This window comes from Musa acuminata, chromosome BXJ2-10 (assembly GCF_036884655.1).
Source record: "Musa acuminata AAA Group cultivar baxijiao chromosome BXJ2-10, Cavendish_Baxijiao_AAA, whole genome shotgun sequence".
Lineage (NCBI taxonomy): Eukaryota > Viridiplantae > Streptophyta > Magnoliopsida > Zingiberales > Musaceae > Musa > Musa acuminata.
The window spans coordinates 30919687-30943110 of NC_088347.1; the positions used below are offsets into that span (position 1 = coordinate 30919687).

Consider the following 23424-nt stretch of genomic DNA (forward strand, 5'->3'; position numbering starts at 1 on the left):
GTTGCGAGATAGTGACATGTGACTAGTATTAAAATATTTTATATTAGAAGATGACATATTGAAGGGATCGATGGAAAAAATATTATACTAATTTAATTTAAATTTATTAATTATAAAAATCTTAATTTGGATATTTTCATTCATATTTTTATATAATTAATTATATTTATTTATTATCCTTTCGTTTTATTATTATTTTTTCCTTTCCCATAAACCCCACTTGTGCACCAAATCATCACCGTTCTCTCTGCCACCCTATTGCCCATCATGTTGTTGACTCTTCTCATTGTCCATTACCATTGATCATTGACCACAACCCATCATCGCATCCTTTCGGAACAAGTGTTGCACTTATAATTTCGTGAATGACTTAGCCCTATCGACTACCCCCTTTAGCTCTAATAGACACTATGCCCGTGCCTTCATGCGTAATCTAGCCTCATCGATTATTCTCCTTTGCCCCGAACAAGCGTTATGTCTGCGCCTCCATGCATTGGTTGACCTCGATGGTCTCACCCCTCCATCCTGAACAAGCGTTGTGCTTGTGCCTTCGTGCGCGTGAGCCTACCGACCCCTACGATAAGCGATAGAGGTAGTTAGGATTAGTGTGGATATTTGTGATGCTCTTTACGGAGGCAAGAGTAAAGTGATCTTTCATTCATACGATCGATGATTGTTATGTGAATTTTTTTTTAAAATTTAAGTGCTATCTAAAAAGTTCTCAAAGTTCAAAGATTTTTTTTCGAAAATTCGCTCAAAAATATAAAAAAAGGTAGTATGTAATAAATAGCAAATCAACGAAAACGACTTTTTTTTTTCCCCAAAGTCGTTGGGTCTTTTAGATAGGACATTAATCATGTGTTGCACGCACTCAGACTCCTCCTGGCATTCCTTTTCCCACTGGTTGACGCCCAAAGTAACTAAGCCAAATCCTCACCTATGAGTGGCCGTGTAACTTTATGATTCCGCATCTTCCAGGAGGAGGCAGGCGAACAAATAAATGTCAACCGCTCCTCTGTCTCATCCTCTCTACCACATGGCATCGTGACATCAATTCGCTTTATTAGGGGCAATCGCATGTGAACCTTTGTGCAGTATCGACATTTCAACTTGCTCGTAAAGCATGGTTTAGATTGTAAATTGTCGTGATTCCTTGTGGTATTCTCGTGCACGCGTGACATCACATGTAGTGGATAAGGATTCGGACCGGATCCCATGTTTAAAGTGCTGGATGTGTTAATCTTGTGTTTGTGGTGTTTGTGTGTGTTTTTTTTCTTGGGAAATTAATTATATATATATATATATATATTTGATCCCAAATAAATTAAAACATAATTAATTATTATTGTTCTTTTTCCCTAGTCGCCATCTTGTACAAAAAGACATTCTTCTGCAGCCGATGGCGACCGCTTCGATTGACTTCCCTTTACTGTTAACCTTCGCGGCAGCCAATGGTCTCGAGACTTGATCACCTAATTAATGAATCTAAGCTTCTTACGTTATCAGGAGCATTTAATATATGATCCAACGTCAGATGTCAGCTGAGTAAACGAAGAAAGCATGAAAGTTGATCGAAGCCGTCCGTCAATGTCAAAGCCCATTATTGGTATTTTACTAGAAAAATCTTAATTCTATGCGGAAAAAAAATGTTTTGTTTAATAATTATTACAATTTGTGATCGTATCGAAAACTTCAGCTGTCAATAAAAAGTTAGAATAATTATTATAATCATCTTCTTAGTCAGAGATAAATCATAGTCTCCGTGTGTCGTCTGCAGAAAGTACTTTTACGAGGATTTGGAAGTGGTACCCCTCCGATATCATTAAATATTTGACATTTATGCCCTTTGGGTTCTTCTGGAATCTCCGGAGCTCCTGCGTCACAAACTAATTTCATCATCTTCTTCTTATTATTACCATGTCATAGCGCTTAATTAATAGTTGTCGTTCTCTCTCTCTCCTCTCCCCCCTCTCCATCGACGAGAAGCTTCGTGGAAGGGGGAGAGAAGGAACGGGGCTGAAGATGAGTAGAAAAACCACATTTTGGACCGGCGGTGAGCGGCGAGAAGCTGGGAGGTCTCTCTCTATCTCTCTCCGTCAAATACAACGTAGTTGACCGGTTGTGTAGATTGACCTTCTAGAAAGTCTGGATCCATTTTGCGAATGTTTCTTCACGGAATTGGTGCGCCATTTCGACACCAAATCCATGGGCTCGTACGAGATTTTTATGAGCTTTTCTAGTTTGGTTTGCCTTCGCCCCACCCTCGGGCTCGAGTCAAAGCTTGGAATTGGTGCGAGGTTTGAAGGTTCAACGCGACGCTGCCGTCCCTTCCGACCACGAATCTTTCAACGAAGATGGCTCTATTAACATTACTCCCCTCCCTTGTCATTTATAGCAGCCTGAAAGCTCTGATGATCTAGGGATTCTGGCGTCGGAGGGATAAATAAGCGATTTTTCTGGCCCTTTTTATGAATCGGGCTTGCAAGTGCATCGGAGGTGTGATTTTTCTTGGGTTTTTTGTGTCTTCACATTGATATTCTTCTCTCTTTTCTAGAGTCTGCTGCTTCTTAGCTCACCGGTCTCGGAGAGGGAGGAGGTTGGATTGGATCTTCTTCGTTATCTATTTGTGTCTGCCGCTAGGCGTGGGTTAGTATTATGGGAAGTTCTTAAAGGCGAGACTTTTAAGAGTTCTAGCCATTTTTGCTAAGATTGGTTTTGTTGAAGACAAGGAGATACTTTTGTCTGCTGGGGGAATTTAGGGAGTTGCAGGGGCTTTAAAGCTTTAAAGGTTGTATCTTTCTGATTTCTCCTTGAAATTAGTTTTTCGAGTCTGGTGAAATCGTGGTGTAAGTGGAATGGCGCGAGGGAGGAGAAGAAAGCTTCATTTCGGTCGATTATACAGTTTTGCTTGTGGTGGATCGAAGTTCGACGTCGACCACTCTCAGATCGGAGGCCCGGGCTTCTCCCGTGTGGCCTATGCCAATGAGCCAGATTGCTTCGAGGCTGCCAACCTAAACTACGGATCCAACTACGTCTCTACCACCAAGTACACGTTGGCTACATTCTTCCCCAAGTCACTGTTTGAGCAGTTCAGGAGAGTTGCTAACATATTCTTTCTATTTACTGGATGCCTTTCTTTTACCCCACTGGCCCCTTACTCTGCTGTCAGCGCGATTCTCCCACTAATCGTGGTCATTGGAGCCACCATGGCGAAGGAAGCTATCGAAGACTGGCGACGATATCAGCAGGTAGGTTCTTACAATCCTCTTTTAAAGATGATTTATGATGCTATGATAATTGTGATGCATCTTCCTGGTTGCATGTGGCAGACTTTTTTTTTTCTCGCGATGTTGTAATTAATTTGGAATTCTAGACCAGCAAAACTGTTTTACAGAATCCATAGCATATCTCACTTTTAACTTGAGACTATCTTCATGTGTTTCTAACTGCAAATTGTGAATATATGCAGATGGGCAAAACCGAATATGGTAACTCGTGAATGTTTGGAAAATGAGAGGTTCTCTGGCAGGATGATTGTGGACTGTTGGTGTAAGGTTCTAGAATTTGATCTAGACATAGTTCGTATTAGAAAGAAAACAGAACTGGCCTTGTTTATCTAAATATCTTATACACACATATGTTGAAGTTAACATTTATAGATACCTAGTAGTTTTGGTATAACCTAAAATGCCACCTGCGTCACTGAAGAATATGTTTTGTCATGAAAGGAAACAAAACTTGGTTCCACCGCACGATTAGTAGTGAGCGATCTAATTATCTGATCCTAATAGGAGGAAATAATTTTTACCTCTCATACTTTGCAACCGATGATGGAAATTATTAAACTGCTTAGGTTTGGTGAATACCATATGTGTTCTTCTATTAGCTTTCTGGAAGTTCTGTATGATTACCAAATCCGTTCCCATACTTCACACTGAAAATCCTTAAAAGTTTGATGTCAATATTTCCTTATGCAGGATCTGGAAGTGAATAATAGAAAAGTCAAAATACATCGTGGGGATGGCAAATTCGAATTTACAGAATGGAAGAATCTAAGGGTTGGTGACATTGTGAAGGTTGAGAAGGATAACTTCTTCCCCACTGACCTTGTTATGCTTGCATCGGGTTATGATGATGGACTATGTTATGTCGAGACAATGAACCTCGATGGAGAAACAAACTTGAAATTGAAACAAGCATTGGATGCAACTTCAGGTTTACAAGCAGATTCTAGCTTCCAAAATTTCAAGGCAATTATCAAGTGCGAGGATCCAAATGCAAGCCTCTATACTTTTGTTGGAACCATGGAATATGAAGAGCAACAGTACCCTCTTTCACCTCAACAACTTCTTCTTAGGGACTCGAAGTTGCGGAATACTGACTACATATATGGAGTTGTTGTTTTCACAGGTCATGATACAAAGGTGATGCAGAATGCCACAAATCCACCATCAAAAAGGAGCAAAATTGAGAGGAAAATGGATAAGCTAATTTATCTTCTCCTGTTAGTACTGGTTGCGATCTCATTTATTGGGTCAGTTATCTTCGGTATAATAACCAGTGATGATATTCAAGATGGCAAGATGAAAAGATGGTATCTTAAACCTGATGACTCTTCAATCTATTATGATCCTAAGAAAGCAGCTGTTGCGGCAATATTGCACTTTTTGACGGCCATGATGTTATATAGCTATTTCATCCCGATTTCCTTATATGTTTCCATTGAAATAGTTAAGGTTCTGCAGACTATTTTTATTAACCAAGACATCCAGATGTATCATGAGGAGTCAGATAAACCTGCTCATGCACGGACATCAAACTTGAATGAGGAGCTAGGTCAAGTTGACACGATCCTTTCGGACAAGACTGGAACTCTGACTTGCAACTCAATGGAGTTCATTAAATGCTCAATTGCTGGAACTGCTTATGGCCATGGGTATACTGAGGTTGAGAGAGCAATCGCTAGGAGGAAAGGGTTCCCGTTGATGGAAAATGAACAATCTAATGAAAATCATGAGCACCCAAAACTGGCAGTTAAAGGGTTTAATTTCGATGATGAACGCATCATGAATGGGAATTGGGTTAATGAGCCTCACTCGGATGTCGTTCGGATGTTCTTTCGGTTGCTGGCAGTCTGCCATACTGCAATACCTGAAGTAGATGAGGAAACAGGGAAAATATCATATGAAGCCGAATCACCTGACGAGGCTGCCTTTGTTATTGCTGCAAGAGAACTTGGCTTTGAGTTCTACCAGAGGACGCAGACGAACATTTGTATCCGTGAATTTGATCCAGTGTCAGGCATGCATGTCGAGAAGTAAGAAAAATATCTGCTGAACTATTTTCAGTGAATAATGTCCATTAAACTTGCACCTGATGTAGACTTTAAATTGCTTGATGTCGTTTTTGTTTTCACAACTCAGTCTGATCTTTTCCTTGGCAGGTCATATAAGCTGTTAAGTGTATTAGAATTCAACAGCACCCGGAAGCGGATGTCTGTAATAGTTCAGGATGAGGAAGGAAAGTTGCTACTCCTCAGCAAAGGTGCTGACAGGTCTGTAAGCTGCTTATCTTGTCTACTGGAAACATAATAATGGAATAAAGCACAAGATTCCCACTTATTATGTTCTTCATTTCTTAATAGACACCTAGAATTTCTGATGGAATTTGTTGTACATATACACAGTGTTATGTTTGAAAGACTAGCTCAAGATGGAAGGGAATTTGAAGATAAAACTAAGGAGCAGATGCATGAATATGCTGATGCTGGTTTACGAACCTTGGTTCTCGCATATCGTCAGCTTGATGAAGAAGAATACAAAAGCTTCAATGAAAAGTTCATGGCCGCTAAGAATTCAGTCTCTGCTGATAGAGATGAAAAAATTGAGGAAGCTGCAGATTCAATAGAGAGGGATTTGATTCTTCTTGGTGCCACGGCTGTTGAAGATAAACTGCAAAATGGGGTGAGTTGGAATTTATCTGGACATGATTCATGTGTATTTTATGGCCATTTCATGTATGCATTTGCTTATTGTTTTCATTTTCTGGGTAATGGGTGAACAGGTACCTGAATGCATAGACAAACTTGCACAAGCTGGGATCAAGATATGGGTTCTGACTGGTGACAAGATGGAGACAGCCATCAATATAGGGTACACATTTATTTGATCTGCACCTTGATACCTTAACAGGAAAATTACTGATTCTATCTTCTGGCACGTTGTCTTCAACTTCTTCTTCTTACTTCTTGCAGCTACGCTTGCAGTCTTCTAAGGCAGGGAATGAAGCAAATAATAATCACTTTGGATGGACCAGAAATAATAAGGTTGGAGAAAGATGGGAACAAAGACGCCGTTGCTAAGGTAATTAGTTCAGCAGGAAGTATACCAAAGAAAATTAGCATAAGGCCTTCTAGCATTGAAAAATCTAGATGCCACTAAGTGGCTGTAATATTTCTATACTTGACCTCTTCAAATACCAGTTCTAGAAACGGATAGCGTATGATACTAGCTAAATGAACTATTAAGGAACGTATAGATAGTGCAGTTTGAAGCATATTTTGATGACTTAAATGAAAGTACTTGCAAACTTCACTGAATCCTGTCTTTCTTAAAAAAAAAAAAAAATTGCCAGGTAACTTGCACTTGATTCCATTCAGTTGAAACTGCACCATTAGAACATCTTCAATGTTAACTGTTCTTATGAGCTTAACTCATAGTAATACCAAGATCATTTTTACACTTCATTATCGATTTTATATTTGGTTTATGTGTATGCAAGATGCTTTTGTCATAAGCTAAGAGAGAGAGAGACACAAATGTTTTCTCCATTTTGGCCTTTGCTACAATATCTTGTTTTTAATATTTCAGGCATCAAGGGATAGTGTCATCTATCAGATAAACGAAGGAAAGAAACTTCTTAGTTCGTCAAGTACTGAGTCATTCGCCTTGATTATTGATGGCAAATCACTTGCATACGCTTTGGAAGATGATGTTAAGAACTTATTCTTACAACTGGCTGTTGGATGTGCATCAGTTATATGCTGTCGTTCCTCCCCCAAGCAAAAAGCCCTTGTGAGTATGGATAGTTTTCTAAATGGAGAATAAAAAAAAAATGAAAAGAGAGGTCTGGTTGATACTTCAGGTAATTCATCTGGTTTGAAATTAATGGAGGTGTTTAATCATTTTCAGGTAACAAGACTTGTTAAAGCTGGCACCGGGAAAGTAACCTTAGGAATCGGTGATGGGGCCAATGATGTCGGAATGCTTCAAGAAGCAGACATAGGGGTTGGCATTAGTGGTGCTGAAGGAATGCAGGTTAGTGATTGCACCTACATGTTTGGTGACAGAAAACCACCAAAAGTTCAGTGAAATGCTAGACTGCACGCTGCTGCCTTGTTGCCCTTCTACACTTTTTAAGTGTTTTGATCTTATGAAGTGCATCTTAAGTGTTTTTTTAAAATATATCCATTGCAACAATTTTTTAGGCTGTCATGGCGAGCGATGTTGCAATAGCTCAGTTTCGCTTTTTGGAGCGTTTGCTACTCGTGCATGGGCATTGGTGCTACCAAAGGATATCATCAATGGTATTCTCTCTCACATAAATTTCGGTTTCAACTCTCTTTTCAGCCTAGTCTCCTGACATGTTCCTTCATTTTGCAGATATGTTACTTCTTCTACAAAAACATCACTTTTGGACTCACCCTCTTCTTGTATGAGGCATATGCATCATTCTCTGGCCAACCTGCATATAATGATTGGTATCTGTCTTTGTATAATGTCTTCTTCACTTCTCTTCCCGTGATTGCTTTGGGGGTATTCGATCAGGATGTTTCTGCTCGGCTTTGTTTAAAGGTATGTCCATTGCCATAGACCACAAAGTTTGTCCTGTGATGATTGTTCTCAATTATTTTACCTGTGATGTGTATGTGATCTCTCCAACTTTTCTGTCTTTTCATAGTGTGATCTGTAGTCGATTAAAAGTTAACCATACTACCACCAACTCTGTGACAATATACTAATATATCCTGTGAAAACAAGTTGTACTAACTTCATTTTTAAACATTTTAGAGCTCCTTGTTTCCTGAAAAATTCTTGGGAATCATTGACGACTAAGTTTGACGGCAAATCAGAGTGTATTTTTGATGGTAGGATTAGCTTTATAATATCATAAATAGCTAAGCATTATTTCACTGAATGACTATCTATTGGCAGAACTATCCAACTAGATTCTGTAGTTGGGCAAAGAACAGTTTTTAATGTCGAATGTATTTTCACTGTTGTACTCCTTTCCTTACCTTTATGAATTTTTGGCTGAAGTTTCGACTTTATATATCCATCAAATGACATCATGTGCTTACACTAATAGATAGCAAAGAAGAAAACAAGTTTATGAACTTCAGCAAGTAAAAGGGTAATTTTTGTGTATAAATATATTCTTCACTGTTTTTGTTATAAGATCCAAAATAATGCATCTTGTGGCCCTTGTGACCAAACAATGTATAGATGTATAGTTCATTTCAATGGAGTAAATATTTCAAGTATTCTTTAACCTTACATACTTTGTTTTCCAGTTTCTGATTTTTTTTTGGGAATTTATCAAACAAAAATTCAACTACATCATGTAATATGAGTGAATGAGAAATCCATTGTTGCATTCAAATGTTTATTCATTGCTGTTACCCTGGCACTGTTTTGTTACTTTAGAACATTTAGATCCTGAAACTTTGCCTCTGTTTGGAAACAGTTTCCCATGCTTTACCAAGAAGGCGTGCAAAATGTCCTGTTCAGCTGGCTCCGGATACTGGGTTGGATGTTCAATGGTGCCTGTAATGGTGTCATGATCTTCTTCTTCTGCACTACTGCACTACAGCACCAGGCCTTCCGAAAAGGTGGTGAGGTTGTCGACTTTGCAGTTCTTGGGGCCACAATGTACACATGTGTGGTATGGGTTGCCAACTGTCAAATGGCACTCTCTGTCAGCTACTTCACTCTGATACAGCACATTTTCATCTGGGGTGGCATTGCTCTGTGGTATCTCTTCCTGCTAGCCTACGGAGCCATCACGCCCACCTTATCAACCTCTGCCTTCATGGTCTTTGTGGAGGGGTTGGCCCCAGCTCCTTCATATTGGATCACAACACTCTTTGTCGTCGTTGCCACCCTCATCCCGTTCTTCACTTATTCGGTTATTCGGATGCGGTTCTTCCCGATGTACCATAACATGATTCAGTGGTTGCGGTTTGATGGCCATGCTGATGATCCTGAGTACTGCCAAGTGGTGCGCCAGAGGTCGGTCAGACCTACGACGGTTGGGGTGTCTGCTCGGATCGATGCAAAGGTTAGTCAGTTAGGAAGCAGAGTCCATCATGTAGTTCACTCACCATAATCTGTTGTGTCATCTGAAATCGGTCACTCTTGTACAGTTACACTCTCAACCATCTGCTTCTATTCGAGAATCCTCCTAAACTGTACCATTAGATTCCCTAAAAAAGTGCGGAGGCTCGAGTCAGAGCTGCTGCCCGGATGGATGATGTTGGTTTGAGTATTTAGGTTTTGGAGGTCAGGTTAGAGTGTCCATGTATTATGAGTTTATTTTTTGATGCCATAGCAGCTGTAAATTTTGATTCTTTGCCCATTCGGTGTAGATTCTTTTTAATACAGTAAATTCTTAGTCCTTGTCGCAATTGATTCAAATGCATTGCCAAATTTTTGACTTTCATCTCATGCTCTTCCAACCTTTTCTGAAACGATGAACTGAAGAATGGGCCAAAGAGGTGATCGAACATCGACTCGGTTTTTAATTCCGGCAGAAAGCATTATTGCCATCTATGATGATTCCATCTTATGACGAATACATGGGAGTGGAAAGTGTATTTGAATCAAAAAAATAGCAGAGGAGGAATGACATTTGCAAGATCATTTCTTAGCAAAGCTACCGCTTGCTTTTCAAAAATGAAGAGTCGAGCGCTCGCAACATTCAGTTCAAATGCGATCGATCGACGCACAAGAAAGCTTCACAGCCAAACCTTGCGAAATCAGCAGCAACAGCTTCGAGTTGCCAAGTCTTTGAGGAGGGAATGATCGATCCATCGAAGTAGCTCATGGCTGTGGCAAGGCAAGTGATGGTTCCGACTCCGCAGCTACCGCGGCCTTCGCCTCGCTCACGATGCTGCGACGCCACGTGCACCAGCTCCATCTTCGTCGAGTCCACCCAACACAGTCGTACGATGCGTCGGGACCGACGACCCGCGACGCGCACACCCGCCCAAAGACGCATGAGAACACCGTCAGGATCACTATCGCCGACATGACGGCAAAGAATGGCCCGAGCGATCCCGAACGATGCCCGGAAGGAGCTAAAGCTTGTCCTCGGTAGTCTGGTACCGGCGTCATGGTGGTCGAAGCCATCACAGCGAAGGAAGAAGAACAGAAGGGGGAGGTGGAGGAGCCGCAGTTGTGTCGGTTTCATGCCACCTTACAAGCCGAAGGAACAGAGGACGAGTCTTGTAAAGCTAAAAAGCAAGGAGCCAGCTTTTGTGGTTTAGTGGAGAACAACATGGAAAGGAGAAAAGCTTAATGCATGGTCGAAGGTTTTATTAGTGTGTGTGACTAAGAAAGATGGATCCTTTTTCTTAGATGTCGTGTCGTATTGGCTATATTCATTGTTTCCTACATGAGTGAAAGCTTCGTGTAAGGATGAGCTTTCCACTAAGAAAGCCTCTGGTGAGAACAGAGATTGTGATTTACCTGCAGGAGCACATGGGATCTTTATCGAGCGGATTCATCCGAAGGCTCGTGATACAACACAATGATGATGGCTGATGGAAACAATGGAGCACTAACAGTTATGCTGTAATAACATTTGGTTAATAATATGAACATGATGTCAAATGAAAGCACGAGTTACGAATATGATGTACATTCATTCATTCATAAGTGACCCCAATATGCACATAATTCTATTTTCATGTTTGGGTTTTCTATGTATTATATAACAAATATATATATATTTATGATAACCACTCTTCAAAAAGAAAAAAAAAATGTTAGTCAAGAAAATAATGAAAAATATAAGTAAATATCAGTTCAGAGAGCGTTCACCCGAAATCACAGAGAATAGGAAACATGGCACTCTAGCCAGTTGGAACATCCCACGTCATCACTAAAACTCACTATAAATAGGGCAAGATTGTTCTTTCTCTCTCTCTCTCTCTCTGTCACACACACACACACACACACGCACCCACACGAGGCAGGCAAGATCCTCCTGGCCGAATCGCGGGCGTTCTACCCGGCATCGGCCGCCGATCGAAACTTCGGAAACGCTAGCACGGCAAGAGCTCTAATCGCGATTTCAGTTTTTCGACATTGCACGGTTCCTTTTCTTCTCTTTCCCATCATATGCGTCTGATTTTGGGTTATCGTCTTGTGATTTCAATTTTGGTTTCGGTAAGATTTGAGTACAGACAGTGGGCTTTTTTCTTGTGGTTCTTGAACCGGACGTAACTAATTTGCTTCTCTTCTTGGAGAAGAGATTTATTTTTCGTTAAAGATCCTTGAATCGGGATTGGCTTCTCTTTCTCGGAGGCATCACTTTATTTCTTTAAGGTTCTCTAATCGGGATTTTCTTCGCTTCTAGGAGAAATCACTTTATTTCTGTATAGTTCTTGAACCGGGCGTAATTTGCTTCTCTTCTTAGAGAAATAACCTTTTTCGCTGCGGCTCTTGAATCGGGCGTAATCAGATTCTGTTCTAGGATAAATCACTTTCAACTCTGTACAGTTCTTGATTCGGGCGCCTAATTTGCTTCACTACTTGGGGAAAGCACTTTTTTCCTAGTGGTTCTCGAATCGGCCGTGATCTGATTCTCGGATGTGAGGAATCACTTTATATCTGCACAGTTGTTGATTCGGGCGTAATTTGCTTCACTTCTTGGAGAAATCACTTTATTTCTGTACAGTTGTTGAATCGGGCACAGTTTACTTTTCTTCAAGAAATCAATTTCTTGCTATATGGTTCTCTTTTCTGGTAGACGTCTCTTTATTTCTGCATGGTTCGTAAATCAGCTATAGCAATCATATACACAACACTAGCAATATATTAGCAATTGTTTGAGCTTTAGCAATATATTAGTAACATATATTAAGATAACACCATTTGTGTGATACTTATGTCTCTTGGAATCTTTGTGCATCCGGCACCTCCTTGTTATGATAAATTTGTATAATGGATGCAAGATGGTTCCACCAACTTTTCCGGAGCTTTTTCCATCAAGATACCTCATAAAATCCATCCTATTCACAGAAAACACACAAAAAAAAGTATTTAGCCATCCTATATACAAAACCAAGATTTGCTTGAGTTGATAGAAAACTCAGAGAGATGACAGAAAACTCAACTACATACAGATTCCAAGCCTAAATACAAAACTATTTAGGTGAGAGACACATGCACTTAGGCAAAATGTAAATCATACAACAAAAAGCAACGAACACAAGTGAGGTCATCAATTGTAAATCACACAACAAAAGGCAAAATCACCAACCACTTGATGCCATCCAACATCTTAAGTTAAAAATTTCTTAATCATGCAATCAACAGGAAAACCAAAACTACAACCAACTGAAAAAGAAAAACAAAACAAAAATTGAGAATTTGAGCTAATAAATATCCACTTACTAATTTATCCACTAATAGGAGGCATATTTTCAAGAGATTTTTTTTTTTGTTATAATGCATGACTAAGAATTCATGATGCTGCTGACAAATAAATCACAATTTTATTATTTAATTCAAATTTACAACTTTGTTTACACAGAAAGATAAGTTTCAAACATTTTGACCTTTTAAACCTCCAATAAATTCAGATAATCAGTGGTAATCAGAATGATAGAATTCTAAAAACAACTACTTTTTAAATTTTTTGAACACAGCTTCCATAAGGCTGTTAAAATTATGACAGCATTGTCCAAAAAGAAACATTGTCTGCTAATTCGTCTAGGATATTAGACCAATTGAACATCCCACTTTATTCACAAATGCGTACATGTATGAAGGCAATCAGCTACTTAACCACCCTTTAAAGAATTACCAAACGATCATAGTGAAGAAAAATTGAGGGGATGATAGTAACCTTTGCGAGTGTGCAAACCAGTGGGTTCGCAGTTCTTTAATCTCAGGGCCTTCTTTTTGAAGATAACATACTCAGTGATGAAGTTTGCTTTCTTAGCATTGCCCTCGCCAATCCTACTATAATCCAAGAGCCATTTTCTCTATTTTCTTGTTTTATCCTTCAACCAACCTTGGGTTGAGTTAGACAGAGACATCCTTGGGTTATCAGTCAAAGGAAAAGGATGGTCACTTGGTGACCCCAGCATTGATAAAACGTAAAAAGCATAGGGTTAAGTTAGACAGAGACATCCTCGGGCTATCAAATAAGTTTGGCCTCTGCATAAGGAAGATTACTTGTGGCAACATATATACTCTTTTCTCAATGGTGATAAACATCCGGCTGCTCAACCTTGGTATCATAAAGACAAACTTTAGCACTTCAACAATGATAGTGGAGCTGATATCCTTATCTCTTACTGCAATCAATCTCAGACCCTTTTCTGTTCCATAAGAAACCACCCAAAATATATTTACTTTATGACAAGAACACAGAAATACACCATTCAACTTTTCATGAATACTAAGCACCATATATGTGAAAAACATTAAGCTTCTGATTTATGAAGGTTTTAAAGAGGTAACTCTTCATTTAATCTTGATTCCTCAATCTTCTATGTTATAGCTTAACTTTTATTACAGATTATACTAACTCAGATTTTATTCTGATGCATCATTTTCAAGTAATAATTTCCAAAAATTTTCTGATATATCTGCATGAGTAGTTAAAAGAATTTCCTAAGATTAAGCAAAGAAGACACCCTCTCTGCACCTAGAAGATCTCATATGTCTTTGCTTAAATCTGGGAATCAAATCTCCAATTACATACGTTAAGTATTTAACCTATGAACGATATACATATACATAGTCTTTATGTCAGCTAGAGATATAGCAAACTAATATACAAGTCCAATAAAATGAAGAATGCAGACAGAAAGAACGTTGTGAGAAAATGTGTGAGACAGAAAGAAGGATAATAACCAACTCAACTAATTGTCATAAGCCCAATAATGATCTTAAGTGAGTATCCATCTTTCAGTTGACCATATTCTTTTTCTATAGAATTATGTAAGAATATTAGATATTTGATATCATTCTAATTACCAGAATTCTCAATTGGATCCCTGCAAACCAGATTTCTAATTATGGAAGAGAAGAATTGGAACATAAGTTTGGTTATTTCAGGACTATAATTAGCTAAAGGAAACATTAAGCTACAAAATATAATTATATAAAGTGATAATGAGCATAGCAGTAAAATTCTCAACTAGAATGACACTAAAGATCCAAAAATTCCTTACTATACATTATGTATCCTTTTAATCCAGAAACAGCTAGACACTTTTTATTTTACATGTTAAATGTAAAACAGCAAAGAATTCAACATCTATATGCGTTAAGCAAAGACAGAAAAAGGAATAACAAACAGTATATCTTATCATCAACAATAACCATCACTAAGAAAAACCAAGTAATATTTGGCCTAATGCATTAAGGTCTCAAATATCTAACTCTATGCATGTAATACATAAAAAGTCTATTTTCTTAACAAAATTTATTTTCATCATGTACCTTATTCGTTTCTTGTTCATCACCTTAAACAAAAATACAACTGGACAGTCATTTCTCGAGTGTCTAGCAGTTTCTCATCTAGGTTCATAATGTAAAGAATATTACAAGAATTTAAAAAAAAAAGAAGGTAATTGGCTGCACCTAGAAATCTATACTTCCAAACATCTTCAACCTAATTATAATCCAAAACATCTTTGGCTCACTAAATCAAGCTTTAAAAAGTACAGAGGCACCAATGTCTTTTGGAGCTTGGCAGACTAGCAAGAGCTGCACCTTCAAGAAATAAGTAGAGTCCCCTTGTGAAGTGCCATGTCACACATTTGCCTAGACTAGAAGCATAGCGCATCACCCACCCAACTGTTAAGCTTTGGGTGAGTACTGAGTCTGCGCTCAGCATGATTGAACTCAAATCCCCACTAAACTTCACCTCGTATTCGAGGAAGGAATTGCCTACATCTTATGATAAAGAAGAACAAATAGTTGCATTCAATGATTTTATATAAAGGGCGATAAGTAAGTTCTTCTGCAACAAAAAAGAAAAGAACAGTAAAACAAGAATAAACTTGAAGTTGAATAGACACTCAAAACAGAGACAGACTAGCGATTGATCTCCAGCTCATTATATTTTCCTTCAAGAAGAGAACCGAAAGATCATTTCTCCAATGGTTACAGACCACATTAAACGTGGAGAAAAGCAAGCATTAAGAGATCAAATGGATCACATGCTCATCATCTTTTCCTTTGAGAAAAGAACTGCAAGATCCTTTCTCTACTTATTACAATCACATTGTACTTTAAGAAGCGGTGATAGTGAGGAAACAAACATAAGATTGACGCAAAGCAAGCATGAAAAGGTCAAATGGAACAGAAAAGAAACCGAAGATTGATCTACAAAATCGAATACCCATCATCATCTCCTTCGAGGCGAGAAGCGGTGCCAATAAGGAAACAAGCATAAGATTTGAACCAAAGCAAGCATCAGCAGATCGAATGGAATGGAACAATAAAGAAACCGAAGATTGATCTCGAAAATTGAATACCCATCATCACTTCCTTAAAGAAGAGAACCGCAGGATCCTTCTCTACTCGTTACAGGTCGCATTAAACTTCAAGAAACGGTGACAACAAAGTTACAAACACGAGACAGAAGCAAACCAAGCATCAAAAGATCAAATGGAACAACAAATACGGCAAAGAATGATGTAGGAAATCGAACACCCAACGTCGTTTTGTTTAAGAAGAGAACGAGGCAAGAATCCCATCTCTACTTGTTACAGATCACATTTTGTTTCAAGATACGGTGACAACGCATAAGATTAATGCAAAGCTAGCATCAAGAGGTCAAAAGGAGACACAAGAAAGCGCAGAACGATCTACAAAATCGAACACCCATCCTTCATGTAGAGAACCGCAAAACCCTTTCTCGACTTGTTACATGTCGCATTAAACTCCAAGAAATGGTGATGATAAGGGAACAAACATCGGATCGAAGCAAAGCAAGAATCAAGAAGTCAAATGCGAAATCGAGATCGTCGTGGAACCAACACCACCTTGAGAATCGCGCGAGGATTCCAAAGCTTCAGTTCCGTGGGCGGCCGATCCGTCCATCGGAGCGCTTCCGTTCCACAGCTTCACCGTGAGAACCTCGACCACCGCGCCTCCTTTTATAGATGCACACAAAAAAGGGTACACGTACGTGGCACACCGTTAGTCGATTTCCATCGAAGCATTCACCGGACTTTCTTATCTCTTAAACTCATTCCTGGAGCGGATCGTTTGCGTGCCGGTGTGATGTTTAATAACATGCAATACAATAATAATCTTATTACAACAATTATAGTGATAGTAATAATAAAAGTACATAATCGATCTTATTCTCTAAAGAAAAGTATTCGCAAATTGATAATGTACAAATTCTCTTGAAATTACTGTTACTTTGTATCACCCAAAAACATAAAAATGCACATGAGATGATGGCCCTAAAATTCTTTTTTTGAAATTCTTTTTTTGCCCCTCGTTGATGGTCCAGCAATTTTCTCTTGCACAGCTGACTTCAGCCCACGACAACCCTCGTTCCCCGCCTTCGGAGGCTGTTGACCGGAGCAACAATGGAGAATCTGACCGTAGATATACAAGACACCCATGAAGCATCAGATCCTCCAGAAAGATGCGTCCATCTACATTACCAGCAGGGAGAGAGCATTAAACATCATAACCCTCCTCAGGTGCTACGGCCACGAGCAGCTTCTGTTACATGGATGTTTTGTGCAGGGTAACATCACTGTTCGAATCGATATATAACATTGTTCAACTTCCATCACTCAAAGATCATTCACAGAATCCGCTGCTTTTCCGAGTGACCATCTGTAGTTTCAAACTTCAATCAGCTGAAACAACTTTCTAGTCTTCGACTGGCCATCAAAGCAGTGGATGAATTGCTTTACCGAAACGAATGAGTTAAAAGAACAATAGATCTCTGTTGTGGATTGGTGACTCCGAGTATTAGATTCTTCATGAAAATAAAGAATTTGCTACTGATTATGTGACGCCTCTGTAGCAGAAATAAGAGAATATGTTACAGGTACAGACAACAGAATAAAAAAGAATTAAGAGAATAAACCATAAAGAAGGCCTCATTTTTGCTAAAGAATAACTACGTGGGGAAGAAAATGAAACAAAAAGCAAAAGGCCAAAAAACAAACCTTTTCAAATATCCGATTGATGACTCCAATCAGACTGGCTATACCCAGAACTAAAGACATGGCTCCCGAATGCCATCCGCCGCAACAGTCTGATCTCTGCTGTTTCTGCTACGTTGAAGATTTCACTTTGTCCGGGTTTAACACCATTGTTTAGATCAACATCGGTTAGGATATCAAGAACCCTTACTACCTGAACGAAAATATTTCATAGAACAAGCAACACGTTGCAAGTAGATGAGATTCCCCTCACATTTAGCATAGTCATCGTTTTATGCTGAATTATTACCTTTCCCATCTGAGGCCTCATTGCTGCTGAATGACGAATACATGCTGCTGCTGCTTCGATCATTCGAAACATCTCAGTTTCATTGTAGTTCTTTTCGAGCCTTGGATCTGGTAATTCTCCAAAATCTCTAGTTTCAAGAGCATGGGACAGCCGTGGTCGTGCCTACAAAATCACATCGACATAAACTAAATAAATTTCTGCAGGAGACAAAGGAACCTTAGTTACGCCAGATACTCTAGAATCTATATATCCACACAACGAGAAAGCAGATGCAATCTGGTTATCGACAAGTCTGACCAAGGGAACTCGATCAGGGAATATATGACTCTATTTGTTATTAATACTCCATTCGGACAACTAAATTAAGAAAACTACCCTAACCTCCACTTATTCAGGTTTCCTATCTCAGACTCCAACATTGAGTCTCCAACATGATTTGTTTGGCATCACTTGATGCTTGGTGGCAAATTGGCAATAGATGCATGGTGACAGATTAGGTACATAATTCATATTGTGCACAAATTTTGATGTTGGATGTTCTGCCTTCTGGGCACCGCTTAAAGGTTGAACATTAATGGAAACCAATGGAAAAAAAGATGCCCAAGAGCTCTCCAAATAAAAGCTCTGTAGCTTAACATGAACTTGCGCTCGTACCAAGAAGTGCAAATTGGTAGCTTAAGTTTTATGGTCGTGCATCACCAACAACAACAAATACTTAATTGAAGGAAAGAAAAGGTAAAAGCAGCATCAGTGCAATTCTTCGGGAAGGAATCCAGTTGCTAGGTACTTTAAAGTCCCAAGCATGGATGTCCAATGAACTGTGCATTTATACCAAGAGAAACAGCAAACTATGACAATAACCAATTAGTAGTATACTTAATTCAAACAAACTATGAACGCGAGATGTCTCCTATAACTTCTTTTGGGGACCTATAACTTCTTTTGGGGATTATGTCAACTTCGTTTGATCCAAACCAGTGGTGGCTCCACGTCGTTCCTACTCGAGCCCCCTCACCATGCCCCTCACCATGCCCAAATGCTAGGTCAGCTCTGATACCACGAGTCTGATAGGCTAACTGACCTATCAATTTCGTTTGATTTAAACCACTGATCAAAATGCTTAAGCTGAAATTGATAGTAGTACACTCATCAGACCCTTATAAGCCAATATTAATCTTGCTCACTTTCGATGTGGGACTAATCAGGGGTGTTACAAAATACATTTCCAAAATGAACATTGAAAATGATAATAATGTTATATGGGCATTGATATAAGAATCTGATGTGTATCCGAGTATCTAATTTAACAAGCAACATTCACAGTCCAACCCTATTTTCTCAAGCTAAGCTACTTAGCTGAAATATATAAGCCCTTCAAGGTTACAAGTGGCAGACCACCAGAATGAGCTTTGTTACCCGACAAAAACCTTGTTCACAATGAACCTCTAAAAGGTAACTTCTATGGGGGAATTGAAGAAAATCTCCATATATATGCCACTATAAAGGACTGGAAGGACAAGAGAAAGAAAAAACAAAAACGGATAAAAATGCTAGTAAAGCAAAAGTTTGTAATGGGGAAAGAGGAGTAGACACCATAACAACATTAAAGCCAAACATCTTTAAGGCCATAGGAAGATATCTAACACAACAACAAAGGAGGAAAGAAAGTCAAGTAAAAAAGAACCTCATTCTACAAACAAAAGTTCGATCCATCAATTTATGAAGCCCTCTGGAATTTTCTATCAGAGCATCAAGTAGCAATTGGCTAATAATATTCTACGAAAAAATCTCCAGGAAAGCATTAGATTTGGTTTTATCGTTCAAACACCATTTGACACAAAGAACATTCTCTCTTAAGTTCATTAGATTTCGGTTCTGTTTACCACAAGAAGATCATGTGGCTCGTCTTAATTTGTGGTATTTCCCAGACAGATTGACCAATTTAAATGGGGTAAAATGAAGTGGGATATAAGAGGAAAGTTATTTGAAGCGTTACAGAAAACATTTGTTCGATCATCAAGGTAAGCTGTCTCCTTTCTTTGATGCAAGCCCTAGACATGATAAGTTTCAAGACCAACTACAGATTTTCTTCAGTTGCACAATAATTTTGACTTGCCCATTCATTATCAAGTGCTACAGCACCTGAAAATTGAATGTGCTACTGAGTTTTCTATATCTGATATGCATTTAGTTTTGAGTTCAACAATTTTCTGAAGAGACAAATTGAGAAAGAAATTTCAGAGCTTACCCACTCAACAAGGCTCTCATCACCCATAGGCTGGGTGTCATCAACAGGCTTTCGTCCTGTAATGAGTTCCAAAAGCACAACCCCGAAGGAGTAAACATCAGATCGCTCAGTTAACTTGCCACTCGATGCATATTCTGGAGCCAAATATCTAGATGGAAAAACAATCACATAATTTTTAATATCAAAGAACCATGGAATCACGGTTATCAAGTAATTGGTTTACCCACCCAAAGGTCCCTATTACGCGTGTAGAGACATGCGTACAAGCATCCATAGCTAACTTTGCAAGCCCAAAATCAGAAACCTACTCGACATACACAAATTATTAACAAGACGGAATTTATGATAAGGAAGTGCCTCAGAAACTGTCCACAGAGGTATTAATGGAGGATAACCTGGGCCTCGAAGTTGTTATCCAATAGAATGTTTGAGGACTTTATATCTCTATGAATGATCCTTGGATGGCCTGGTCAAAATCACCAAACCAAATTATAAGTAATAAATAGAAGTTACAGAAAACTGTTGCTAGTAATACTAAGTTCATATATTACAATCCTCATGCAGGTAAGCTATGCCACGAGCTGCACCAGCTGCAACCTTAACCCTTGTTGGCCAATCGATAACTGGCTTTCCTGTACCTGAAAAAGGTTTGCACAGAAATGGTGCCACATGTAACTAACAAATTTACATACAGGATTCCAAATATTACAAGTTATCTTTTATAAATCCAACGAACTGATAAGTTAATCATACCATGAAGATGAGAGTGAAGTGTATCATTGGGCACAAAATCATAAACAAGCAATCTTTGGTTCTCCGATATGCAATACCCTACAAGCGAAACCAAGTGGCGATGGTGTATGCGACTGATAATCTCAACCTCGGCTTTAAACTCCCGTTCACCCTGTCCACTGCCAACCTTTAATTGCTTCACAGCAACTTCTCTTCCATCAGAAAAGCATCCTTTATAAACACAACCAAAACCACCTTCACCTAAAATATTTTGGGGTGAGAAACCGTTTGTTATTTCATATAACTCTTCATAAGAAAAGCACGACTGAGCATTGACTATTCCAGCATCGGACGCGACACTTGCAGACTTGTGGTGATATACGAGAGGAGCTGATGGAGACCTTGGGTGGGGTGATTCTGGTAAGAAAAAGAACATGTATTTAGACCAGTCGAATAATCAAAATTTGATAACATGGGAGGTGTCATGTTGAGATATTTCAAAGTTTCTTGGATCAGTATTGTCAAGATTTTTGGGTGTCTCAATGACAAAGAAGCTGGTAAGACCATAACCAATGAAAATACTTGTCGAGATGTTAGAGCATGACCTGATATCATAGAAGATGAGCGTGGTGAAGGCATGACAAACCCTGGAACATATCCAGCAACAGGTTTCCTGCGCTTCCTTACATACCACACAATCCCTAGAAAACAAAATATAACGAATACAACCACCAATCCAACAGCTACAGCAGTGCCTGTCTTCGTACCACCACCACCTGGAGAGTTGTCACTCACCACATCTGAACCAGGAGTGGACTTGTTGGAACTTGGGCTAATTGGATTTGGCGAATTGTCAGATGGAACGGTGGGAGAGTGTAAGGGAGGAGAGGCTTGAACTGGGGAAGGAACTGTACCAGCGGAAGAATTGCTAGGAGGAGCGGCAGGGGGTGAACGAGCTGGAGTCGATGGGCTTTTAGGTGCTGGTGCCGAAGGAATAGGAGGGCTGGGAGATCTCGGTGGAAGTGGAGGAGAAGGCGGAGCATTTGGTGGTTCAACAGAAGGCGGTGGAGGAGTTCTGGTAGGTGGTCCGGCCGAAGGTGGAGGTGGTGGAGAGCCAGACAACGGCGGAGGTGCATTGGGAGTTTGAGGAGGTGAGGATGCCGAAGAAGGCGGGGGAGGAGAAGCTGCGATAGGTGGCGGAGGAGAAACCTCGGTTGGTGGCGGGGGAGAGACTGCAGTGGGTGGCAGAGGAGAAACCTCGGTAGGTGGCGGGGGAGAGGCAGCAACAGATGGCGGTGGAGAGCCTGTAATAGGTGGCGGGGGAGAAGCTGTAACGACAGGGGGTGTAGGAAAGGCAACAGGAGGTGGGGGAGAAGCAGAAGGTGGTGGAGACGACGACGGCGGAGAAGCAGTAGCAGGCGGAGGGAAACTGGCAGCTGGAGGGGGTGGTGACGGTGGTGGCGGAGGCTCTGGCGATGACGCTGGAGGAGTAGGGGAGGGAGCAACGGGATCAGGGAGCGGAGAAGGTGGTGGTGAGTCAGATGTGGAAGGAGGTGAAAAGGAAGCAGGAGGAGGCGAAACAGTAGAAGAAGGCGGAGTCGCCGAAACAGAAGGTGGAGGGGAAGAGGACATGTTCACTAATACTGTCAATTCCTTTCTCCCTTCCACCTATAAATATATCAAATGAAAAGAAAATATGGAGAACTCAGATCACCATGAATCCATGAGACTCAAGAAAGGATTCCAAAAAAAGCTTCTTCCTTTGGCAACAAGAGATCTCAGAATCAGCAAAACCTCAGATCCTAGTAATCTCTAGTACAAAACTGGAACCTGCAATTATCCCTCGCTTTAGACATAGAGAGACATCGGCGGAGGTAGCGATCAAAAGTCTGTTCTCTGTGACGCCAGAAATCCTTCTTCTCTGTAAAGAAATCAGCCAACAAAAACTACACAGCTTCTAAACCGAGAAATCGAAATGAGAAAATTCCATATCTACTCGTTTCCGACAAATCTCTGAAGTCTCTCCTCAAACAAACCCAACGACACACCACCGCTCGTAACGCAAAGAAGGAAATACTTCACCCAAGAATGTGACCTAGCTTCGCAAGATTCCACCTTTATGGCAAAAAAGCACCACTGAAGGTCCGAACTGCGCCGCAAATATTACTCCGATGAATGAAATGGTCATTCAAAATGCAACCTCCCTCGACATCCCACCTTTCCCGAGATTGCGCCAAAAAAAAAAGGAAAAAGGCCAAAACCAAGAAGAACACGGATCACAAAATCCTAAACCGAGCCCCTAAACCTGCCAGCCAAATTGCAGCGCGTTCCCAGCAACGTTGAACATAAAATAACTCAAATATTCCTAGCTGCAGAGCACACACCTCGCAGAACACACCCGCTCCTCCACCCTTTATCGGCAACGAAAACGTGACGATGACTCGAGTGACCTTCTTGGGTGGGAATGGAGAGAGAAAGCCAGTGAGGTAGCCGAGTTGGCACAAGAGTAAAAATATGAAGAATCAAGCTAATCGTCTCCCTGCAATGACAAATCTACCAATTAAAATTCTATATTGTTTTTTCTTGTCCCATAAGGTAACACCATCTGCGAGCTTATGTTCAGAATTCCCACCTTTCTTCCACCGTAAACATTGATTGAGCTGTAAAATTCGAAGATGCTGAGCGACCGGGATTCAACCTCTGCGTTTAGACTGG

General features: G+C 40.0%; 2 protein-coding genes and 1 long non-coding RNA gene across 4 annotated transcripts; 1 reads left to right on the plus strand and 2 right to left on the minus strand.

Moving 5' to 3' along the window:
- Window positions 1–1969: 1969 nt before the first annotated feature.
- LOC103968758 (putative phospholipid-transporting ATPase 9) lies at window positions 1970–9685 on the plus strand. 2 transcript variants are annotated; one of them, XM_009382066.3, is made up of 12 exons: window positions 1970–3248; window positions 3978–5317; window positions 5444–5554; window positions 5687–5963; window positions 6064–6152; window positions 6254–6362; window positions 6870–7073; window positions 7191–7316; window positions 7487–7585; window positions 7662–7853; window positions 8746–9339; window positions 9425–9685. In XM_009382066.3, exons 1-12 carry the CDS (start codon window positions 2856–2858, stop codon window positions 9464–9466), a joined length of 3576 nt encoding a protein of 1191 aa, XP_009380341.2. In that variant the 5' UTR covers window positions 1970–2855; the 3' UTR covers window positions 9467–9685. The 2 variants fall into 2 exon arrangements, with proteins under 2 accessions (XP_009380341.2, XP_009380340.2); XM_009382065.3 differs by having other exon boundaries at window positions 1971–3248; window positions 8746–9685.
- A 2414-nt stretch (window positions 9686–12099) lies between these two features.
- On the minus strand, window positions 12100–16371 carry LOC135625112 (uncharacterized). Its single transcript, XR_010491904.1, has 2 exons — window positions 16292–16371; window positions 12100–12295 (listed from the first exon to the last, which is right to left on the minus strand). It is a non-coding gene; the product is annotated as an uncharacterized LOC135625112 (long non-coding RNA).
- Window positions 16372–16584: 213 nt separating this feature from the next.
- On the minus strand, window positions 16585–23135 carry LOC135625113 (proline-rich receptor-like protein kinase PERK8). The gene is made up of 9 exons (XM_065129455.1): window positions 21315–23135; window positions 20731–21126; window positions 20529–20615; window positions 20373–20443; window positions 20205–20281; window positions 19978–20125; window positions 17730–17891; window positions 17444–17633; window positions 16585–17292 (listed from the first exon to the last, which is right to left on the minus strand). The coding sequence occupies exons 1-8, from the start codon at window positions 22339–22341 to the stop codon at window positions 17448–17450; spliced, it is 2154 nt and encodes a 717-aa protein (XP_064985527.1). The 5' UTR covers window positions 22342–23135; the 3' UTR covers window positions 16585–17292; window positions 17444–17447.
- Window positions 23136–23424: the final 289 nt, after the last annotated feature.

Excerpts from the sequence above, each read along its gene's own strand:
- LOC103968758 (XM_009382065.3), top strand. The coding sequence starts at position 2,856 with ATGGCGCGAGGGAGGAGAAGAAAGCTTCATTTCGGTCGATTATACAGT. Across the intron at positions 5,555-5,686 it reads CTCAGCAAAGGTGCTGACAG|TGTTATGTTTGAAAGACTAG; the intron begins GTCTGTAAGCTG and ends ACATATACACAG. Across the intron at positions 5,964-6,063 it reads AAGATAAACTGCAAAATGGG|GTACCTGAATGCATAGACAA; the intron begins GTGAGTTGGAAT and ends ATGGGTGAACAG.
- LOC135625113 (XM_065129455.1), bottom strand. The coding sequence starts at position 22,341 with ATGTCCTCTTCCCCTCCACCTTCTGTTTCGGCGACTCCGCCTTCTTCT. Across the intron at positions 21,127-21,314 it reads CTCATCTTCTATGATATCAG|AATCACCCCACCCAAGGTCT; the intron begins GTCATGCTCTAA and ends TTTTCTTACCAG. Across the intron at positions 20,616-20,730 it reads ACTTCACTCTCATCTTCATG|GTACAGGAAAGCCAGTTATC; the intron begins GTATGATTAACT and ends AACCTTTTTCAG.